We start from the raw sequence: 24,710 nt of genomic DNA, 5'->3' as shown, positions 1-24,710 counted from the left end.
GACACCATGACGTGTCGACAAAAGACCCCCAGACATAAATCATCATCTTGGATTCTTTAAAGGTTGTTTATCATTTAAGGCTAGGGAATAACACTGTAAATACAATCACATGAGTGTCAAAAGTCAAACAAAGACAATACTCAATGAAACTAGGAGGTCTCTGTTTCCATTTAGTGGTCAGTAAACAAAACTGGTGGAGAGAAGAACAACAAAGTTGTCATTTTAACCATACCATTTCTGAAAAAGATCATTGCTGTTACTGGAAATACCTAACTCTTTTGGTCATTCATTTAAGAAATAATTTTCAAGTATCACTATGCCAAGCACTGTACTAAGCTTGGGGGTAACAGTGGCAAAGAAAACAGACCCTTACAGGGCTTCTGGTAAAGGAGAGACATGTTAATCAAAGAAGTATACAAGTAAATACTTAATTGCAAACTATTTTAAAACTACATATAATGTTCATATTTTTAAATCAACTTACTTTTTATTAATAAAAAGGAAATCGTAATTTTATTACTCTATTTCCTTCAACTAATAAATCGCAAATAACCACGAACCTAAATGTTACTTTTATTCCATAGCTTAGTAGAATTTAATAAAATGCCAAAAGTATCATCCCTGGGAGGATTAAGGCAGTACGTGTGGATCCCAAAATCTTTCATCGGAGAAAAATTAAGTTGAGAGAAGATTAAGGTACAATTGGTGATTCAAACCAATTAACTCACGTGCTCGAGGTACACAAAGCCACTCTCATTCCGAGTCAGCACAAGTAAGTCCAACATACAAGGTGGGTAAAAAACGATTTGAATTTGAATTTTTGCTCACAGGTTAGAGTGGTTGTAGAATTTGGGGGAAATTTTGCCTTAGCGTTTACCATTTGATCAGTGATGCTTAGTGCCCTTTGGACAAGAAAGGGATCCAAGTGAAAGGTAAATATATTTATACCGGACATGGTGTTATACAGGCTCCATGTCCATTTGGCAGAAACTAGCTATTTGGTGCTGAGCAAATCGTTGTCTCATCTATAAAATAAGCACAGTGGCTCTTTATAGCTCTTCTGATCTTACGAATCAGGCCCCTGTCTGCTTCTCCTTTGCTGTTTGTGCCAAACCTTCTGAAGTGTCTCTTCATATTCTCTACAAACAGCTGCCTAATGACCACATGGCAGGTAGCAGAGTTGCCTCTTCATCCAGTGCCAGCTAGTTGGGTCAGCAAACAGCTGGGTATCTCACCATCTCTCTGCCTCCCCACCCGGAGCACTCTCTTCCCAAGCATTTCACTTGGAAAGATTTACAATAACCATGGAAATAGGGACTTGAGTAGACATACACAGTGAATAAAGCTTACAATACGTAAAGATGAATATGGCTGATCTGATTAACAGTGTTGCTATTAGAATCTGCCGTAAAGATGAATATGGCTGATCTGATTAACAGTGTTGCTATTAGAATCTGCCAGTGGGGGTGGGGGGAGGAAGAGCTAATGGCATTTATGGTAAGATTTTTAAGTTATGTAGCATGCTGGAGAAAATTGTGTTCTAGGTAGTAAAAAGAGCTTGGTTAACAAAGTTACAATAACCAAGGCCACATATGGGTTACACATGGGGCCAGTGGGAAAAGATGCATCGTAGCAATTGGGTTTCAGAAATAGCAGCAAGAGAGACTGCAATCCAATACCGCCTTTCAGAGAAAATGGGCACGCACGGCCAGCCCACGGCAACAGCGATGAGCTGGAAGAGCCACGAACAGGCAAGAACAAAAGCAATTCAGCAAATGTTAAGGTTATTTTTTTTTTTTTACTCCAAACTTAAAAAAATTTTTTTTAATCTTTGTCTCCGTTTACAGATAACTGAAGATAGAGATGTTCAGCTCTCAGTATATTCTGCTAAGTGGTTAATTCAGTGACTTAAAGTTTGTAGTTTTTACTCTCCAAGTTCAGAACTGCTGCTAACCTTACATTCCGAGTTAAAAACCAAAAGCCAAAATCACAACAAAAAGCAACTGCTATTTGTCATGACTTTCTGAAGACTATCACACTGCAATAAATTTCAGAAAAGGTATTCTCTCTTTGCTTAAAATTATGGGATAAAACTTTAACTCTGGACCACCATCAGGTCCCTTTCAAAGTCTATTGACTCAGTGATGAGATTTCAATGGCTTCAGTCCCAACTGCTAATGGACAATTTATAGTGATCTACAGAAATGCCACTTCTAAAGCTTCCCAGGCGGTGAACTGTCATACGATGCAGGTTTTAACTAATCTTGCAGTAGTTTCCTTTTCAGTTGAACTTCATGCTTGAGTTTAGAAGGGCCTGTTCAATAAGCTTCTTGAATTTTGAGAACCAGGTCTTATTCCATTTATGTGTTTCAACCGTGAATTACGACTGGTAGGTAGTTCAGTGAAACGCAGAAAAACTGCCTTTGCTCTATTGGGAAGCTTAGAGGGTGTGTCGCTTCAAGTTTTAGAATGGAGGGAGAAGAGGTGGAGTTTGACCAGGTGGATGTGAGTTCCTAGGTGCTTCACTAACAACACCATAAAACAATTAATTAGTGTTCTTATGGTCACATTTCTTCACCAACAATTAACAGTTATGACATCCTCAGATGGTGTGTAAACAGTCCTTCCTCCACTTGATGGATGAGGTAACTAGGAAAAGAAGGGAATGTACCTTGCCCAAGGTCTCAGAGGAGACTGTGGCAAACCTATGATTATAATACAGAGTGCCTTGCCTGTCCTGGATTCAGGCTGGCATTCAGGCTAACCATTTGCTTCCCCTTAATATGAAACGTAAAAGTTCAGCCATCTCTAAATCACATTTCACCTCCTCTGTATTCTGTGTTGTTTCTCCAGTCACTCAGGTCGATCTCAGCTGTGCCCGCGATGACGAGTTCCAGTTCTCTTGCATCAAAAACAGACACCAGCCTGGCATCCACCACCTGTGGAGTAAAAAGAATGCAGGGCATGGCTTGCGAGTCAGGAGAAATCTCAGCTATAATTAAGCCTCATCAGAAAAGGAGGGCACAAGGAATTTTAGGAATAGGACGGAAGTGCTCTGTGTAGGCACTCTGAAGAATGCAATGCTCTCGACAAATATATTTTTAAGACAAGATGGATGAGCTTCTCCTCAACAGAATTTTCATTTTAAAACTGACCACTGATAAATCCAGTTTGTTTTTCTCTTTTAAAAAGATCTAGTGCTCCTCCAAAGGAAGTCACATGGAGTATTTGTAACAACTCATTCAAACCCTAAGATACAATCACTTCACATAGCAAGCATGAGACGTGATCACCCATATCAAAGCATGAGTAAGATGTATGACTTCACTGTTATTAGTGGTCATTAAGTCATGAAATGCTACTTGAATTCATCATTTTATTTCAAAGATCTCTTGTAAGGGGGCATGGAGCTTTTTTGTGTTCTTGAAACCCATACAAAATATATTGGAGTTTTTAAATTGAAAGTGCAATAATAAATATAACAAAAGAAAAATGGAAACATAGCACACAAATAAAGCACCAGAAGATGAACTGTGGTATCATAGATAGCAGCCTGCAAAACCCCACTCCCTCTGATTGTCTTTACCTCATAGAAGCCACGCACTAAACTCTCTGTTTGCTGAACAACACCCCTCTCAATCCGCCATTTCACCATCCTCTCGATGTACTCCTTCTTGTTCTTCTCTGTGACCGGGATATTGGCACCCCCTGGTTTTAATTCTCGTTCGGTAATCTGAGATTAAAAAACAAAACAAAACACTGAACATAAAGAAATACTCTTGATGTTAGAAGAACACTGCTACCAATGAGCCGAAATCACCCAGCTACCTGTCTTTGCCCTGGCCAGGGCGGGAGGGGGGTTTCCACAGCAGTGGGGGGAGGTGCAATATGGAGCCCACGCACACACTGGTGCTCAGTAAAAACTAGGCATTGAGCTGATGTCTAAAAGCCTCAGTGGTTAAAAATCTATATATTGTGAGTGCTGGAAGTTAAATTTTAAATCCTGACTAAACTAGTAAGTCTTTTAAATGAAAATAAATTAGCTCCAGGTTCTGCCCCACTGCTATTGGAATGTTTGGCAAAAACATATTTTCGCAAATTCCATTAGGGTTCAGAATCAACTACATACCAAAAGCCAATATTTAAGTAAAGATTTGCCTTAAGGAAGCAGAATTACATTTAAGTGAATGTTACATTGAGAACTTCTTTTCCAAAACACGAAATACAGAAGACCAGCCAAACATAAATGTGTAAATAAGAATATTACTTATGAAACAGTATATAATTTTTGAAAGAAATGTTTTTAACCAACGACCATGTTTTCAAACCTTCACCAAAACATTATTTCATCCCTCAGCTTCAAAACATTTTCCGCTCTTAAACATGAATGAGAGTTAAGTACAAATGCCAATTAAATAATTTAATATTCAACTCTGGGGTAGCATGGACTTTGAAAAGCTGTATTTTATACAAGGCAATTCTAAAATTTTATGTGGATATTTTAGTTGGAAATAAAAAGAAGATTGCTTATAACACACTAATAGTTACCACAATCTGTAAATTAGACCATCCTACTCTGCTGTTGGTATTAAAATAATCTTTGTAGCCAAAATTATTATAACTGTATATAAACGGGGGTTGAAACCACCCAACAAGCCACAAATGAGTACGCATACGAATTAATTCTTCATCAACCAACAGCCTTTAATTACCACGCTAAGTCACCGGGGATTCACATACACAGACCTGCCCAAAAACTTCTTCATTCACAGTGAATGTCAGGTCCAGGATGTCATGGATATCATTGTCTTTCATCCACTGCAGGCTCTGGTGGAACTCTTCATCAAGGTATTCTAGATCACTCAGGTCACACAGACTAAGATGATAAACAGATAGAAGCAGATATGTAGGGATGACTGTTAGGAAAACCCCACAGACACAGGAAAGAAACTAAGAATTGAAGACAAGAACAAGGTCAACAAAATAGGCAGTGATTTCTGGAATGTTCTCAGTCAAACTCAGTAACCAAAGCAGCTAAATAAAAAAAAAAAAAAAAAAAAAAAATACGCTATACGATGTAAAAATCCTGGATATATAAAATGCCTTAAACCAACCAGCCTGTCCGAGTGGCTGCCATTTGCCTAGTCATTCACGACTAATGCCAGAGCAGGAACTGGAACTCAGGTGTTCACAGCCTGAGTCCCATATTCTTTTGGCTATGTTATACCACCTTAAAACACTGTTCTCATAATTAGATATTTTTGGTGTGTTTCTATACTGTACTTTAACTTTGTTATTTTTTTCAAAGACTAGACTGAGTGATCCACATTCACATACATCTCCTTTTTCTTCATGGTTCTTGTTCTTTCCAGGTTTCTGAAAACAGTAAGCTATGGAATCTCTCTACAATTATAATAGTTTTCCATACTTCTTTCCTCTTTTTTCATTGTGGAGAGAGGATCTGCATACAATGGAGTTACTGTTATATAGCCCAGTTTTAAGGTGGTAACAACTGATTTGCTTTTGTTGTTTTGAATTTTCCCCCCATCAGCCCAATTTCAGAGGTCATTTTGTTTGGTTCAGTATAAACATTTATTAGGCATCAAGGATGTGCCAGACATCTTAACAGCTACTTGATAAACAGTTACTGCCCTCAGGGGCTAATGGTCTACTTGGGGAGACAGGCACACAAATAGGTCAATTAATATAAGGTGATGATGATAGCCTAGGCTGGGTAACACTTAAAATTTGTGTATTTCTTACATGAATGTTACACTCCAATTAAAAACAACGATAAGGTAGATACAGGGACCTCTCATAGCAAGAATGCGGGACTTCAACCTGGAGATTCAGGAAAGTCTTTTGGCGTAGGTAATACCTACATCAAAATTTGGAGGCTGTTTAAAAGATAGAGAAGTAAAGGGAAATGGATGAAAAGAAGGAGAAGGGGGAAAAGAAAGGGAGGAGAGAACAACATTAACAAAAAAGCACAAGGCCATGGAATATGCAAAATACTCAAGCATACTGGTAGTATCAGAGAGTTAACCACAAGACATAACATCCAGAGAAGGCTAGGAAGGTAGCTGGGACCAGGCCTTGAATATCATTCTAAGGAGCATGGTGCTTCGGAACTACTGAAATATTTTAGGACAGGAAATGACATGATCAGATGTGAGATGCGATTTTAAATAGTTCTCTGGAGATTGTAGTATAGAGGATTACTTAAGATGGGGGTGGGGAGAGGAGTGGTTCTCATCAGATGGTGGAGGCAATTAGTAGACCACTACAGTAATCTGGCCAAAATAAGATAAGAGTTTTATTTTAAGAGCACAGCTATTAAGGGTGGACAGGAGAAGATGAATTTAAGAATTATTTAAGAGGTAAACATGAGCATTAGTAAATGGTATCATCAGGGGTATAAAGAAGGCTATCAAAATAGGGGTAGCAAATGAACTCATGTTGCAAGCCAGCTCTGATTAACTGCCAGTCTTGAGGACTATAAGTTGAAAAAATTCCTGAGGCCAAAATGAATTCAGTGGGGAAAAGTATGATAAATGATTTGTGAACCACAGCATGGCAGTGGAATGGGTGGTAGGGAAGAGTAGAATCTGTGCTGTGTACCTGCCATCCCTGTGTGAGGGTGACTCCCGGTTTCTGACCAGTGACCTGAGAATCCTGGCACCATGGACTGTGACTAGGCACATGGGAGAAGGTACACTTTTAGGTTGAGGAAATTGAGGAGTTTAGTGGTCACCATGTTGATTTTGAGATGCCTAGGAGACATGCACGTGGAGACACTCAGTGGAATGTTGACCACATGAGCCTCTAACTCAAAGATTAAGACTAAGGGTGCAGATGTGAGCCAGTAGGAGAAGAGACAGGTGTAGACATTTCGCCATGACAGCACATAGAGAGAGAAAAGCAGGAGGGGGGAGAGGCAAGAATGGAAGCTCCAGGAACACCGAAATTTAAGGGGAAGTCAGAGGAGAAGCCCATGAAGGAGACATAAAAATAAAAGGGGAACTGGGAGAGAATAGTGTCAGGGACACCAGTGGAGGAAAGACACAAAGTAAGTGGGTGGGGTTCGGGGTGGGAGTGGTCAACAGTATCAAAAGCAATAGGATGATACAGTAAGATGAGGACTACAGGATATTCTTTAAAAGCTTCTAAGGGTTACTGGTGGCAAGGAAGCCAGGCTAAAGTGTGTTGAGGGCACATCAGCACAGACCACTCTTTTAGGAAGCTTATAGGAGAAGATGAGAAAAGGCAATGAAATGGGAAGGTGCAAATCGGACAAGGGGAACCCGAGAGGCAAATGGACAGTGCCCAGTTGCCCAGGGTTTCATCTGCCCAGACACCAAAAGGGAGGAAAGCAAAAAGTCTTCCTACTGACCCTCTTAAGAGCCCATTAGAAACGCTTGCTTTTCATTTGAAGTCTAGGCTTCCATTTTACAGAAAGCAGGCACAAGGCCTCTGTCAGGGAATAAGCTGGACAGAACCCAGCAATCATTCTGTGCTTTCTCCTTGCAAGTTTGAGCTACTACCCCACCAGACAGTTGCCTTCTCCTGTTTAGCCTTGTAAATGACTACTGATTACAGGACAGAAACTGTTTGCTCTACATTTTACAATAATTGCAATCTTTCATTGTGGCAACAATGAAGAAAAAGTTCTGTGAATGCTGAATTCTCATCTGCCATAATAAATTACTATCTTGCATATAGGGAAGTCTCAAGAAAAATAAGGGACTGCCCACCTCCAGCAAACAAACAAAAAATAAGACAAAAACAAAACAAAAGGAGAATGAAAACTTGGACCAAGAGTAAGCAGTTGAAGTCTGCATTAAGCAATATATAAAATGCTTCTCATAAAGGATAGGGGGCTGTGAGTCACCAAGACTAACCCACAACTATTCTATTAATAATCGGCATTAATACCACAGGAATTCCAGTGCTGTATTTGAAGTACAATTGTTTTGAAGAAACATGTGTTGCAACAAATGAGAATAAATTTTCTAGAACAAAGCAAAACTAAGACTTTAGGGGCAAGACAGAAATACAGGGTTGGGGAAAACATAGTGACCATATTTGAAACTGTTTTAGCTTCAGACATCTAAGCATGACACTGACAAAAGGCCCTTTTTTAATAAAAGAAATATTACATTCTGACATATTAATTGCACAAGCAACAAAAATACTCTTACATTCTGAGAAGAGCTTTATAAAAGGGCCGTGTGAAGAAAGCGTCCAACAAATACTGGTGTATTAGCGCAAGACCAAGAATCCTACCACTGAATCGGAACCTGTGAAGAAAAAGCACAAGACAGCTTACACATCATGAAGCAGTTTCTAAATTGTTCTATCTGACTTCTAGAAAGCCTTTCAGCTCTAATCATCTAAGTTTGTCCAGGACTGATCGTTTACTGGGTCCGTGAGAGTTTGTGTGCATTGTAGCCTGTGTCTTCATTAGGCAAATATTCACATTTACTTGAAAAAAATCTGTTTCACTCTGTTAGTAATTCCTTCACCTCATGTTAACAATGTCTACCATGTAGCACCCCACATGGTCAACACGAATTCCCCATGAGCATGTCAGTGAAATTTCCCCAAGCCATTTCTCAGAGATGACAGACTGAGACCAGCGGTGGTGGGGGAAATGCTGTCCCCTTCTAGTTTGCTTGCAAGAATATTAGCAGAATTTCTCTAATACAAACCCACTAGCAATCCCCTCTTGAGGAAAAGCCCAATCTCAAAGTGAGAAAGTTCCTATACCTGGTCTCTCTCAAACTGCACTCCGGATGGTAATTGTCACGATCCAAGAATTATGCATGTGGACCTTTGGGGGAGTTTCCTCATGGGACATTCTGTTCTCTAAAATTTCAAGGCTCAATCCTATTCTGAATCACTTTGGAAACTTTACTAAATACATCAGTCATGATTGGATTTGCTGAGATGTACACTTATTTTCTCTTTCAGAAAGGGATCCAAAAGTGTACATCCACACTGAAGTCCATACAGTCCATCTGTGATTTTAGTATTAGACAGCCATTTTAAGATGAATGTCCAGCAGCTTTGTTTTCTTTATTTCCACCTAAGGTAGCACAACTGTAATAGCTACAGTTAAGAGGACTCCAAATTGTAACTAAATGGAGTTAATTTGAAGAATAAGTCCTCAAACTTAATGCCCTCCACCCACCAATATTAACCTTCATGACTCAAAGAGAATTTTTCCATGAGTCTTACTTACTTCTTTTTTGTTGTTGTTACTATAAATAAAGAGGAACGAGCAAATAGGGGTTATGGAGTATTTAAAGTGTATAAACGCAGGGATTAAAAAGGTATGTAAGGACATTTGGAAAGAGTGCAATTCAGGATTTTCAGAAAAAGTAATCCCCAGAGAGGAATCCTATACCAGTTTTCCCTGATGATTTTATGTGGAAAAATAGGAAAGGAGCAGTCCCTGGCTACAAATTTCAATAGCTAATAGGGTAAGCGCCACTGCTGAGACTCTGAGCCCGCGTCCTTCTGCCAGGTTCTCTTCTACTATCGGTTCTTCCAGGGCACCGCACCCTCCCTCCCTCTTACTAGAATGCCATCATCACCCTCAGCCAGCACCCCAGCTGCTCTGCCCCACCCCCAGTGTTGGCCACTTCCCCAAGGGCTGCTCTAGCAGCTGCCCGACCTCTGGGCCAGGACCTTCTCCCACTCCATCTCAGAGCTCAGAGATGCCCAAAGGTGCAGAGCAGAATCTAGTGATTTTGCTGGGAACCTAACATCATCTGGAACCTTCTTTCAATGGGAGAAAAAAAACCTTTTGAATTCTACCCAACTCACTTAAAATTGGTCTTTTGGAATATATTACTTCTCGGTCTTTTGGCTATGATCAAGTGTGGAATATAATCTATCCCTAGCTTGGAGACTGCCTGCATATTTAAATTTGACAACAAAAATAAGAGTCAAATGAAACTGAAAATATGATTTTCTCCAAGGAAAAAAGTGTTAAAAGAAATAGGGGTTCCTATAAAAAATACTCTCACAGAAAATCAAGTGAAAAAAAGTGTTGAGGAAAAAGTACTTACCATTCATGGTGATTGTCTACAAAAGCAGACATGGGACTTATTTGTACTGTGTATGTGTCGTTGGCTGAATATTCAAATAAGCCATAATATGGGTTAAAGAGTTCTCTGGATACGAGGAAGAAAAACTCTCTGGAAGGTCCACTGTAATCCAGCCTTTAGAAAAATTCCACAGAAAGAATAACCAGTTATTCTTATTTTTTTCTATATATTGGGCACATTTTCTACAGAGCTCAGCTTTCTATAGAACAGTCATTACAAGTCTAATTGCCCGCATGTCTGGACTATCAGAATAAAATGAATGATCATGAGTCCCAATCTTATCCATGTCTTGACCCAGAATAGTGGAATGGGCATTTGTATGAGGCATATATAAGGCTAAAGCTACACATCAGATAACGGATAAAACAGGCAATATGCCAATAATTTGGTTGCATATATACACACATATAAAAAAGTAAATGTTTTCAATGTCTGGAATGGAGTTATGGAGAAAGGGAGTACATTGGGAAATACTTAAACAGAGTAAAACCAGAGAGTATCAGCTACCTACATCCATGGGACATGGAGTCCTTATGGATTTCTGAAACATTTTGAAATGGGAGAAGAAAGAGACTTTCCTGAACTGGTGATAGGAGAGTACAGATACAAGACCCCCTAGGGAGATCAGAGGCCCAAAAAATAGAATGACAGGGTTCGAGTGAAAACTTTAAATTATAAAACACCAAGGAAAATTATAGACAAGTAAAATGAGGGTGTCTAAAGCTTCCTAAACGAAGGTATCCAGAGAAGAGGCTGAAACTCTAGCACCTGAACTACAGTGTAAATTCCATTTTACTTAGAAAGACATCAGGGTGAAGGAGACGCATGAGAAGCAATTGCGTTAGCTTTGAGGAATGACAAGTGGCCAAGAATGCTGAGAGCAAAAAATGCAGCAAAGAGGAGTTTGTAATAGAGTGATTTGATATGCTAAATTTAAAATGAAAAATATAAAGCACATCTATCCCACGATGACAAGTTTACACAAGGGTTCAAAGAAAGGAGGGAATGCTGGAGGGGAACGGGAAGCTGGGTGGTGGGATTCTGTAAGATTTCTTTTGTTCACTCTACTTTTTTTCTCTTCCGGAATTTTCTCCATCGGCATTACTGCATTTTTTTTTTTTTAATGAAAAAGGAAAATCATCTGAGTCTTTTCCAGTGATGGGATTGTGTGACAGAGAAAAATTACCTTGTTATAGGTGGAAGAAAGAGATGGGATACTTGTAAGCAAAATAAAATGGCTTTTATAGCTCTTCGTTGAGAGTTTAATAGAATTTACTTAGAACGTACTTCAGCTATTCACATACTACTTTGTCAACTTTTGCCATATCTGAATATATAGGTACTGTTAAGTGTGCTTACCACGTTTCATTATCAACTTTAAATTCTCTTGCTTTTCTAATGTAGCCTGTATTATGTCTTACATAATATTTATGAAATTATGATGTGCCAGCTTTATTTTTTTCTAATACACATTAAAAGAAATATGTAAATATTTAAAAAATGTCAGTTTGTGTAATAGCTAAAATCATCTCATACATCTCCAGTCCTCACTGCACTTTGGGAAATACGAGTGTAGACAGGAAACCTATGTGTGCAGAAAAATGCAAACATAACACACGCTCTCAGAACCCGAGAGGCCTTAAGGTGACATGACGCAGCTGTCTCGAGGCAGCTGAATATAATTGTGGCTACCAGGTGACCACCAGCATTGGTGAGACTGTGCTAAGATTACCATGGGGACTCCCAAAGCAGCACCTGGGCTGCCTCCCAGGCACAATGACGCAGACTACCTCTCCACATGCTAAGACCGCAGCAGTTGCCTGTGGCTTCCTCCCTCGGTCCTACTCCTGGCCTCTGACGCCACCGAGAACAAGTAGAATACTTCTTCTACTTGAATGCTCTTCACATACTTAGGCTTTTTTTCAACAAATATTTGAGTGCCTATTATATTTTCAGTACTAACCTAGATGTAAAGATATAAAATCTTTCAAGAAGTAATTTTCTATAGGAACTCTTAAGTGTAGCAGTTTTGGTAGCCCTGGCTCTCTGCGTCCTCCCCCACTCTTGAACATGGCCACGTCTTTCAATCTCCTCTGAAGGAAAGGGCTGGGAATTCCCTTGCCACCCTGGTCCTGTGCTCTGGACACTCTCCAGGGTGTCAAAGTCTGACCTAAGGGGTGGTGTCTAATACTGATAACAATACTTCAGGTGTGGTCTTGTCAGCACAGAGCTTAGAAAGAGCCCTTGTCCTCTCTTCCTGGACACTCTTCTTGCTAATGCAGCTTAAAGCCATCTTTCCTCGTGGGACAGCCGCTTTACTTTGTTGATTCATAATGTGCTAGTCATCAACTCAAACCTTTCACCTGTGCTGCTTTATCCCAAGACTCTCCCCTCCTGTCTGCATGTCGCTGTATCTTTTTAGGACCTAAGTACTAGACTTTATACTTCTTCCTACTAAATTTCACTTTGTGAAACATGGTCCACATTCCAGTCTACCCAGATCCTTGTGGATGCAAATGTCCCTTTAAATTTCCTATTGATGGTGAATTTCATCATCAGATCCTTGTGTCTTTCCAGAAATAGAGAATGCCAATCAAAGGCATCTTAGAAGTCATTTTGTCCATCCCCTCATTTTACTGAAGAGAAGACTCAGGCTGAAGGACATCACTGACTTGGATCAAATGAAAGCTGCAGGGGCAACTCTAGGCCTTGGCACAGGTTTCCTGACCCCACATTTAATGCTCATTACTCCTTACAGCCTACCGGTCAGTACATTTTAAATGTTATCAAGACTAATAAAAATGTTGCTTATAAAGCAGGGGTTAGCAAATTATGGCCTGAGGGTCAAATCTGGCCCATCCTCTAGCTTTGTAAATAAAGTTTTATTGGAACACAGCCATGCACATTTGCTGACATGTTATCTGTGGCTGCTTTCCCACTATAGTGGCAGAACTGAGTAAGTACAACAAGAAATGTATGGCCTGCAAAGCCTAAAATATTTACTATCTGGCCTTCACAGAAACTTGGCCAATGGAAGATCAAAGAAAGGAAGAGGAAAATGCTCCTTTATTAAAATACCTGGCTTACTATAAATCTTCATGTTTAGTGAAGATCTCTTCAAGGAAATAATGACTATAGTACCCTAGGGTATACGTAACCTTAAGAATAGTCACAACTACTAAGTGTGAGACTGTGGTCTGCAGTGGTCCCTGACCTGAAGGGCCTTTCAGACACAATTGAGGCACATGAAGGGCCACAGACAACTGAAACGTGAGCCAGTTTTATAAGACGGTTTTCTTACAAAGAGACAACTGGTTTAAGAAAAATGGGCTTATAGCTGCTTAAAATTAAACAGTGGCATTCAGTTAGAAAGAGCTTTGAGCTTCAACTCTCAGTGTTTCCATAATACCACACCTACCAGAGTGTATTATAATAACCTGTTTATGTGCTTGCCTCCCCTATCCGCACATCTAGGCTGTAACCATACAGAGAAGGGGACCGTGTCTCTTTCTCATTTTTGTATTCCAAGTACCTTAGCCTGATCTACCACAGGGGATCAATGTCTATTGTTGAATCCATGAGTGGAGCTCTCTGATGCTCTCTCTAAAGAAAATCAACATAATTTACATTGTTATTTGACAATCTAGCAGAGTGAATAATTTTGCACAAGTTTGCCTTCAGGTGGTAGATTTATTCAGTGATATTAGGGTATGCCAATCCCTAAAAGACAACTCGATTTGCACACATTGTCAGAAATCACTCAAGTGAATTATATTTAGCTTGGTGCTTGTCCCTTTCCAGATCTAATATCTTCTAATATGGTAAAGTTTTTAAAACAACAAAAGTGGACCTCACTGATTGGTTTTTTGTTTATGATTAGAGCTGATTCTGGCTAAAGATAAGGAGAGTGTTCCCTGAAGTGTTAAAGTGAAAAGTAAAACTCCTTCCCCCCCCCACCCCCACCCCCAAGAGAGAACAAAGCTAATAATAGTTCCTCTAGGAGGAAAATGGATCTTCTCTAACTGGTCACGTTTTTATCTGCTGGTGTGTGTGTGTGTGTGTGTGTGTGTGTGTGTGTGTGTGTGTGTGTGTTTTAACTCTAGCAGCACTGATGGAGCCACTCTAAAGCCAAGACAGTTTTAAACATTTGATTTGATTATCATCCAAAGCTTAGAATGCATATCTGAGACCAGGCTGTAGATTACAAATGATACACGTCTACCTAATTCAGTAAGACGTGTCCTAGCAGGGCATCTCGTGCATGTGCTTCCTGCAATGTCTTACCAACCTCTTCCATATAAATAGTTAATATGACTCATATCACAGGGATCGTTTGTTACATTCCTGTTTTGCCAGTTAGGTTGGTTCCACAGCTAAAGGCTTGGCACGGAAGTACAGAAACTCCAGACAACGGGTGGGTAGCCATACAACAGCTGCATCTGAGGGCATTTCGGAATATGCACAGATGTCTTTGGGCTGGCAGTGTAGTTTTGAGCCCACGAAGTGCTGAGGAAGCATTTTAAACACCATCTCGTTGTTGGGCCAACAGCACCCAAGTTGTCAGCGGTATTCAATACTTGTTAAAATAATTAATTTTGTAATTTTATTCTCCTGTCCTTTGTTTCCAACTCAAAATTACCAAAAACAAAGTATTACCACGTAAGTAGAGTACTGAATGAAGGAGGATGGTGGCAGTAGGAAGTCACACCATTGTTTCCTATAAGTTTTCTGGAAGGCAGAAAAGCTTTGCTCTCTTAATAGTCGGTTCAGGCAAACATGGCCTTCCTACTCACCTTCTGATTCACCCTCGGGTATTTATAGCAGCAAGGCATTAGTTCTTGAGCTACTTAAGGAGGCCTGCTGGGTGAGTAAAGAATTTTGCAAGCAATTAGTGTGACAAACAAAATTCTGCCTGGTGATACCAAGCCCAAGCCTATGCAGAAGTACCCTTCAGCAGGGCTTGGATTATTGGGATCACCTTGCAAATGTCTCTTTTTGGAGAAAAACAAGCAGCACCATAAAGTTTAACTTGCATCTTTATAGACTGACTCCTGAGGAATAAATGGTCAAGCTCAGGACTCCAAACAAGTTCTAGCAAGGATTAGACCAGTCATATGTAAGAGCCTCTGGTTATTTTATAAGCAGAGATGCAGGAAAACCGTTTCCGATCTCATCTTCCTTAGTTATGTTCATCTGCCTGCCTCAGGAAACAGCACAGAAGGAGCTCATCTGTTCTTAAACCCCCGAACTACAACTGTTTGCACACAGCCCCTCCCTAGTCTAAGCGTGGTTTTGCAAGACAGATGATTGATGTCAATAGATGGCACCTCACATATAACGAACTCATTCTTCCTTAAAGAAAGGTGCCTTTTAAAGATCTGGCCATGGGGGGAAAAAAGAGGCGAGGCAATCACAGTATAAACATTCTTTCTTTATCCAGGCCATTATTGCCTTACTGTTCAGGGTACTAAGAAGTTAATGGCCCCGGACACCTTATCAGAATACAACAGTCTGCCTAGCTAACTTTTGACACCACGTAAGCTTTAGTTGCTAGGGCTTTTAACTGAGAAGAAAATAATATGCTGGAGAATATGCAGTGCTCTACTGGCCTCCTTCCTAAAGAAGCAACTTCTAGGCAGACAGAAGCCCAACAGAAAGAGGCAACCACATGCATGCAATTTCCCACCACATTCTGTCAAGATGACTCAGTTTCCAGCCATTCTGCCACTGCTGACTTCCTACCCTTTTTTGCAGGGGCAGATAACCAAATTAACTTGGGTGGAAAATGTAATGACTAGAACAAAACCTCCAGTTCTAACCAAATTAAATCACAGTGGTGTGCTTAGAAACTGTCTACTTTTTGTAAAAAGCCAACCATAACATTATTTTAGTGAGAAATAATAATTACTTGTCAACTAACACACTTGCATTCACAGGCTCTAGGACTATTTTTGTATTTTTAAAAATGAACATTGGTTATCACCAATATTCTGAGATTAATTTTACCTTACATGGAATTTGTAGTTATCCTGTAAATTTCTGACTATAAATTTTCTCATAATTTCTGATTCAGCTGTTCCATTTCAGAATAATATATATGTATTTCAGACTTATGCAAAGAGCTCAAAGCAGAGCTGAAGTCTGTGAATCTGTTAATTCATACTTTTTTTGGAGTGCAAGCAGATGCAGTTTTCTTAAAAATAAATCCCTTTTGAGGCACCTCGGTGGCTCTGTCGGTTAAGCGGCTGACTCTTAATTTCGGCTCAAGTCAGGATCTCACAGATGGTGAGATTGAACCCTGAGTCCGGCTCTTCGCTGACAACTCAGAGCCTGCTTACAATTCTCTCTCTCCCTGTCTCTCCCCACCATTACCCTTAATAATTTGGACTTTCCACAGAATTAACCATTTCTATATACATGTTATTCTACTGATCTTAAGTGCAGAAGGAAGTATACATATACCCAAAATCACCCTGGTGGCACTCTCTCATCAGACAATAGGGAAATAAGAAAAGTTGTTTAGGGAAACATTTCCTAAATCTCCCAAATCCTGACTATATGCTTTCATTTAGCAAATATTTTGTCTTAGAATAGCTTTTTTATTTACAGAAAAGTTGCAACGATAATACGGAGAATTCTTATATACCCAGTTTCCCTCTTATGAACACCTTACATTATTTATAATTAATTAACAGATACTGAGACATTATTATTAGCTAAAATCCATACTGTATTCAGATTTCCTTAGTTTTTACCTAATGTCCCTTTTCTATACCAGGATCTCATCCAAAATGCTATATTAATGTTTAATTGTCATGTTTCCTTAGGTTCCTCTTGGCTGTGCCAGTTTCTTAGACTTTCCTTGTTTTTGATGACCTTAACAGTTTTTTTATTTAATTTTTTTACGTTTATTTATTGTTGAGAGAAAGAGAGAGTGCTAGCGGGGTAGGGGCAGAGAGAGAGAGGGAGACAGAATCCAAAGCAGGCTCCAGGCTCTAAGCTGTCAGCACAGAACCTGATGTGGGGCTCGAACTCACAAGCTGTGAGATCATGACCTGAGCTGAAGTCAGACGCTTAACCGACTGAACCACCCAGGTACCCCTGATGACCTTAATAGTTTTAAGGAGTACTGGTAAGGTATCTTATACAACGTCCCTCAATTTGGATTTATCTGAGGTTTTTCTCATGGATAGACTCACATTATGGGTTTGGGGGACCAAAGATTGTGGAGATAAGTGCCATTTTCATCACATCATGTGAAGGGTATATACTATTAACATGATATATCACTGTTGATTTTAACCTTGATCATTGGGCTATGTGTTTGCCAGGCTTCTCCACTCTGGACTTACTTCTTTTTCCCCCTTCCCATATTATACTACTGGAAGAATGTCATTATGTGCAACCCACAATTAAGGAGTGAGGAATTATGTTGAATTATTTGGAAATCTTCTGCACAGATTTGTCTGTTCGTCATTTATTTATTTACTTATTCAATCATGTATTTATATCAGTACAGATATTTACTTTATAGTTTGGGTTATAATCTAATCCTACTTGGTTTTGTTGCTCAAATTATTCCAGCTTGGGCCATTGGGTGATCTTTCAGTTGGTTCTGGAGTCTCTGTGACATACTCCTACCATTGTGGATGTTTTGAGCACTTTTTTACTTTTTGCACTACAAGCTACTTTAAGCTCCATCTTGTATACTTCCTGCCAGTCCTAGAATCAGTCATTTCTCCAAGGAATCTTGTTCTTTTTATTGAGGAATAATATTAGAAACCAAAACTAGCCACTGGGTGTATATGTTTTTAAATACCTATTACTGGGGCTAGACATGACACGTTTTGAGACCGTTAAAATTGATGGAGGGAGAGAGATGGAAAACTTTCACCTCTACACTTATACTTCAATAGAAAAATTTAGGTAGATTTTCACTTTGAATATTGATTATAATCCAGAAAGGAATGTTATGATCTTCAATTTTAATGCGGTTAAATCAATGTGTCTGAAAAGGTGGCAAAGTCTAAAATAACTTCTTAATTATATGTTGTTTTTGAGGTTTCTATTTTTTCAGCAAGAGTGCTATTTTAATCTTTTAAAACAGGGTATGTATTCTCAATGCTTTAACAGCAAAATGAAGTATATATATAGCTAATAACCTATGTGTATGATGTTGACATGAATAAAGACATGAGACCAGAAGTTACCTGGCCATATTATTCCAGCTTCAATAAGCCATACACAGAAGGGGCTTGATTAAGATTGTTCCTGATGGCTGAGGTCACACTTCAAAATGCCCTACCTCTTGTTTTCCCTCTGGGGTTACAGGAAGGAGACAGGTGATGGAAACAGGAAACATTTGGACATTAGTGGCAACCGGATACAAAGGTATCAAACCACACTCAGCCTGGGCCTCCTCCTAGGAACAGATGTCATCAGTCCAGATCATAGGACAACTACCTGAGGATGATCAAGTAGGATAAGCATCTGTTCTATTCGAACTTCAGTACCAGGGCCTCCAAAGACTCTTCCCTACATCTCTGAGATCTCAACAAACTGTGCAAACAAAGAAGGAAGGCAGCTGGACTCCTGGGGGAGGAAAAGTATTCTCACCCAAACGAGACTAGTTATGTAAGGAAATATTTGGAATGCCATGTACACCTATGATTAGGCTTAAAACATTCGCCTTCATTTTCAACTGTGCACCTGCATCTTAAGCCAACAGAAGCTAGAAGTCTATTAATGCACTTCAGCAATGAAAACAAGTCACGGGCAAGCTTCTGCCCAAATTCTGTCACTTAGTCTTGTTTTCCCATATAATATTTTCCTTCAGTGTAGTTACAGCTGGGACTATAAACAGCATATGTGATGAGACTAGTGGTTATCAGTCAGCTGTAAGAGTGAAAAGATCCACAGGTAGGAAAAAATTCTGATAGAGCAGAGTTCAGGAGTTTTGCCTCTATCCCAGTGCTGGTCCAAGAGTCCTGGATGAAGAGCCTAGTTTTGAATCCTGATTTTGCTGTTACCTAGTTCAGCATGTGCAAGTTATTGTACACTTTGGAGCCTCCAAATTAACCATATATTGAATGGCTGCATCAATTGAATGGTTGGGTATTACTACTATGAGTCTATAATCTAGCACACTTTATTTCATGGGCAGGACTGAGAAGAGTAGCTTTAAAATGATCCAAATCAACAGAGTCAAGAAAACAACCAGAGTTCAGGCTATCGTGTGGTACTTTTTAAATTGGCCCTCGTGATGGCTGGGTTACAAAGAAGGTGCTGCGACTTGAAACCCAGACCTGAAATGAGGAAGGAGGAAGGGGTCTGGACAAGACGAGAGCTGTCACCTTCTGAAGTGTTACAGAACAGCTGTTAGGTCTATGAGGACGCAATAAACAGTGCGTAGGAGTCTTTGCTCCTTCGTTTCTTAACCCTAATCTCCACAAGCACACTCACGGAAGAGTCATAGAAGGCTGAAGACATTTGTTTATGGCAGGTGGTTATTTTGGTAGGTGTTACTGCCCCCCCCAAAAAGAGGAAAACTGGCGACAGAGAAATAAAAACCAAGGCCCAGGAGTTACTGTTTCAGGAGCTTCCAGGTAGAAGAGCAGGATTCTAATTCGTGACTCTGAAACCGAGCTTCTTTAACAGGTGAAGCATGTACTCCCTCCACCCCAGTGCAGATTACATGCTCACAGATATCAGAATTCCTGTCTTGTCCCTCACAGCCCCACTTTTTCCCTTTAAGAAAGAGATATGCACAGAGAAGAAACCAAACGAGCTTCTGCTCTCAAAATGATCTATAGTTACTAGCGTTTACCCAAGAATTTCTATGTCAAATGATTTAAAAACCAGAGGAAGCCTTAAAAAAAAAAAAAAAAAAAAAAAAGCCCAGAGGTTTAAGTGTATGAGAATGGCATTTCCTGCCAGAAGGGTTTCCTGTTTCAGGCAACCACAGCAACCACGTGGTGAAGCATCCACTGTGCAGCCGCAGTCTGTGTTCCACACACCACTTCTCTGTTCTACTCACCCTTCCTCCCCGACAAATGTGACGTACAGCTTATTTCTCTGTAAGTCTTTTCTGGAGTAGCCCATGATTTGATTAAAAGCATCTTCCAGTAAGTGATCTCTTCTGATAATTAACCTGTCCATAAAGAGACAATTTGAAAAACAGATTATTTCCTAATCCTTATCTTTCCAGAACCGGACACTTTTGATTCAATTCCCACTTGCCATAATTAACTAGGTGAAAATTGCGGTGACTTACTACATTATCGTCTGCAATAATACACATTTGGCTTTTGCTCTTAACAGTAGAAGTCAAAATACACAAGCAAATGGTTACCTAAGTGGAGCACTCCACCAACAACATATGAAAACGGCTCATGAGTCCTTTCTGAGTGGCCAAATCAATTTACCCCAGAAGGAAGATGATTGTAAAACAACACAGACCCAAAGCTTTTGTTAATAAAGAAAGGATAGCCATATGAGGTCATGTTTTCAGTGAGAATGTACCTAGACAAGGAATTCAATTACTAAGTATGCAGGGAAAGACTTATCAGAACCAGAAGGAAAAAAAACAAAAAACAAAACAAAACCCTCCACGCTCTCCAAAGAAGACACATTTATGACTATGCTTAATTTAATTCTCAAATTAAGTGAATCTGAGGTTCCCCGAGTGACAGATACAAATGAACGATACTCATAGCCGACAGTCTACTTGTGATGATGGTAATAAAAGTCATCCTGAAGGTATCAGTTTGCAGTTAGTACAGACAGTCCTAGAAAGGGAAATAACAGGCTGAATGCAGCGAAGCCTGAGCTCAAGCCCTTCTTAAGTGAAGCGTGAGAAAGGGGAATCTCAAGCTGATGTACTTTGAGGGTGAGAAAGTAGGACCTGTGAATATACTGGAGTGAATATACTGCCTCTCTGTGGGGCAGTGAGCTGGGGAGTTGGGGGTGGCTCCTGCATCTCCTCCCTGGCACCCAGCATCACAGGTGTGGCAGTGGGGACCCTTCCTCCTCTGCCCTCTCTCAGGTGGCACAGTGATCTCCAGTGGGTACGCGGGGCAGCAGTGGAGGAGAGGATGAAGGCAGTAGGGATAAGTAGGGAATGAAAATAATTCTAGGCCAAACAGTGTGATGATGTTTAATTTCCTCATTTAAAGGTGGGTAAAGAAAGGCAGAAACAACATTCATGACATATTTCATTGGACAAGTGACATTTATTTCACAGAACAAAACAAAGCTGAGCAGTGTTCCTACAGTCAGGTCAGGTCAGGAGACTGATACAGGACACTGTGACAGCCTTAGGGCTGTCAAATGTACTACAAGCAAAAACAAAGAGGTACTTTTCAGGAGAAATAAATCAGCTTTTTATTTTGCCTATATTTTTACATGGAACGAGGTGTTTGTTTTAAAACCTTAAGCAGAATGGTGTTTAATTCCAGAACTTTGTTTTCGATGATCCTGTAATTCACACATCATTACCAAAATGATTACACTGACTAAAACAAAGACTGGTCATCTGAAATCACAATCAATTTCCTACATTCCCAACTGCATCCCATCCCTTCACCATCACCCAAGCCTGTGGTCTGTATCACTTTGACTTACTTTAATTTCCCTGGGCCTTGTCCATATCCTTTAGTCTCTAACTTCCTGTAAAAGTTCCTTAGTTTGGCTTCAAAGTCTCGCTTGTAAGGGGCAGGAGCCCGGGCATTGGCACGCTGAGTACCTAGAGCAAACCATAAAAAGAGAAGGGTCCCGGTTTGTGCAATGTCCTGATGTATCACATCACCATGTAAAAACACTGCCAGGGGGATGAGAACACAGTCAACAAGTTAAAGGAGGCAATTCTTTCAGTGGCTTTGCTTTTCACCTCTTCAAGCTGGAGGCTCTAACAGAGCTGAAGTAAAGTCTTAAGATATTTCTAGGCGGCTTTTTGGTTGAGAATAACAATTCTGTTTGCATAGTTACAATGTGTGACCATGTGTGTGTCAAATATGTTTCCCTCTTCAGTCCAAACTAATATGAGTCAAGCAGAGTTACTCATGTCTGATGGTAACTGTTCAGGGTGGAATATCTGCTTGCTGCTGAGATGATATCATGGCAATTATACAGGAAGTTACAATGTGAAAGTATGTGGTATATAAAGCAAGAACAGCGAGTTTCCAGACTTGCCCTATGAAAAATGTACAAAATGTCTTCTAGATAGGCACTATAACCGAAAATTACTTTAGACTTATAATTAACATACATTTTATACTGCAGGGTAAAATACTCTTGATATAAACACAGAATTCAGACATAACTGCAGAGTCACCATGTTTCCTGGCAAAGCAAAGAATAAATAATAATGCTATTTGTTACACTCCTAATACGTGCCAAGTGCTATGATCATCCACATCCGGGTGCCTCAGTGGCTCAGTTGGTTAAGCATCCGACTGGATTTCAGCTCAGGTCACAATCTCAAAGTTCGTGAGACTGAGCCCCGTGTCGGGCTCTGTGCTATCAGAGCCTGCCTGGGATTTTCTCTCTCCCTCTCTCTCTCTGCCCCTCCCCCATGCGTGGGCTCAATCCCTCCCTCCCTCTCTCTCTCTCTCAAAATAAATAAATAAACATTAAGAAAAATAAAGATGTTTCATATGTCATCCAATGGTAAGTCTCATTAATAAAATATGAGTAACACAGCGTGTTCCTCTTTTCATAGAAAAATCTAGCTTTGTGCCACAGAGTGACTAACCAACAAGCTGGGACACAAAATTGATGATAAATATGGGAATCAGACGCAGAGCCATGACAAAAAACGCTGAACCTTTCCATGAACTATTTCACAACACAACGAAAGGAACCAGAAAACAAAAATTGTGGAGTCTTGTGCAATGACATGCCATACAAACTCATTAAATATTTCTTTAATGAGTCAACTAAGTGATTACTATCCATCGCTAATACTATGTTAAGTTCAGCAACGTATGTACAGATGAGGAAGGTGGGGTTGCTGAAGTAGATATTTTGGTTAGGAAGACAGAAATAAAACACATCAGTTAGATAAATAATTAAGTCCTAAACCATGTGGTCAACAAACTATAAAGCATAGGAGACAAAACTATAGCCTTGGGGCTGTACTCAGCCCTAATGATCTATTTTGCTTGGCATATAATTGTTTTTAAAGATTTAAATTAACTACCAACATTTAAATATTAGGAGATTTCAAGTAAAAAAAAAAAAAAACAGAATAAAACAGCTTTTCTCTTGAAAATTATTGGGGAACTCTTTCAACAACTGGCCTGCATTTTCCTTCAGGTCAAGGTGGCCAGCTGCTCCATTAAATGAAGACTGTGCCACAGCGGTTCAATGATCTTGATTGCCTGGCTCCCCCCAGTATTTGCATTTGGGATCAGTGTTACAGAAAAGTGATAGTAAAGGAGGGTAAGCAGAGATCAAGATGGAAAAGATCACCAAAAGGAGGCTTTATTGGAGCCAGGCCTCGTAAACAGAGGAGAATCTATATCTTACGCTGGGGCAGGGCAGCGAGAGCTGGGAGAAGCCCCACATGCATGTTTGAAAGACCATTGAGGAGACCCTACTAACTCAGAGCACAGGGGCGTGTGCGGAGTAACTGGGACATTTAATCAGATAGTTGGAGCCAAATTATGTGAGGAAATTTTTAAAAACCTAGCTGAGGGGTTTGGGCAGGATGCAGTGAGCAGTGGGAGGACTTTAGAGATTTCTGAGCTAGGGAGGAACATAACACATGGTGTATTTTTTTTTAACGTTTATGTATTTATTATGAGCGAGTGGGGGAGGGGCAGAGAGAGAGGGAGAGAGAGAGAATCCCAAGCAGGCTCAGTGCCGTCAGCGCAGAGCCCCACGTGGGGCTCAATCTCACGAACGATGAGGTCGTGACCTGAGCCAAAGTCAAGAGTTGGACGCTTAACTGACTGAGGCACCCAGGCGCCCCAACACATGGTGGTTTTTCAGCAACGGTTTTCAGAATGTGTTGAGTGGATTCAGGGTGGGAAGGAGGGGAAGAATCCAAAGGGAGGGGACCCAGTTAGGAGTCACTGCAGCCATGGAGGCCTGAGGGCAGTGTGGTGACTCACTGAAACGTTTACAGTGTAAAATAAGAATTGCCAACAGATAGTAAGGAAGAAAAATAGGAAGCTCTGATGGTAACACGATGAAGTTTTTAAACAATAACAGTAACTGTCGTTTGTTAAGTGCCTGCTATGCATTAGAAACCACACACTTTACAGAGAGGATCTTGGGAAACACAAATTTATGAAGCAGACATTATTATTATCGCCATCATCACCACTTTGTAACTAAGGAAACTGAAGTCATATGCCAGTGAATGGTAGGTTTGGGATTTGAGCCAGGTCCATCTGACGCTAAAAGAAGTGTGGAAAATGCTAGTAGACAGAGGCACATGAAGCTTTATACATGTTGTGCTGGAGACGAGAGCTGTTCAGGGTGGGTATCCTCCATAGGCACTTGAAAATGCAGTACTGGAGTTCCGGCGGGAGACCAGGCCCACACCCGTGCATTAAATGAGTTCGTGTACATAAGGCACTTTCTGAGGTT

General features: G+C 40.2%; 1 protein-coding gene across 5 annotated transcripts in view; it reads right to left on the bottom strand.

Moving 5' to 3' along the window:
• Positions 1 to 24,710, bottom strand: part of HECW2 (HECT, C2 and WW domain containing E3 ubiquitin protein ligase 2) — a 371,931-nt gene that overhangs the window by 23,483 nt on the left and 323,738 nt on the right. For all 5 annotated transcript variants that reach the window (XM_060622749.3, XM_060622748.3, XM_078451061.2 and 2 more), the window contains 7 exons: positions 21,738 to 21,858; positions 20,152 to 20,265; positions 10,077 to 10,229; positions 8,202 to 8,300; positions 4,747 to 4,876; positions 3,587 to 3,733; positions 2,825 to 2,939 (listed from right to left, as the gene is read on the bottom strand). In XM_060622749.3, the coding sequence (XP_060478732.1) occupies positions 2,825 to 2,939; positions 3,587 to 3,733; positions 4,747 to 4,876; positions 8,202 to 8,300; positions 10,077 to 10,229; positions 20,152 to 20,265; positions 21,738 to 21,858 (879 nt within the window). The remainder of the gene's footprint in view (positions 1 to 2,824; positions 2,940 to 3,586; positions 3,734 to 4,746; positions 4,877 to 8,201; positions 8,301 to 10,076; positions 10,230 to 20,151; positions 20,266 to 21,737; positions 21,859 to 24,710) is intronic.

This window comes from Panthera onca, chromosome C1 (genome assembly GCF_046562875.1).
Source record: "Panthera onca isolate mPanOnc1 chromosome C1, mPanOnc1 haplotype 2, whole genome shotgun sequence".
NCBI classification, from domain to species: domain Eukaryota; kingdom Metazoa; phylum Chordata; class Mammalia; order Carnivora; family Felidae; genus Panthera; species Panthera onca.
Note: the sequence above shows the minus strand (reverse complement) of the source record. Positions and strands in the feature narration are given on the sequence as shown.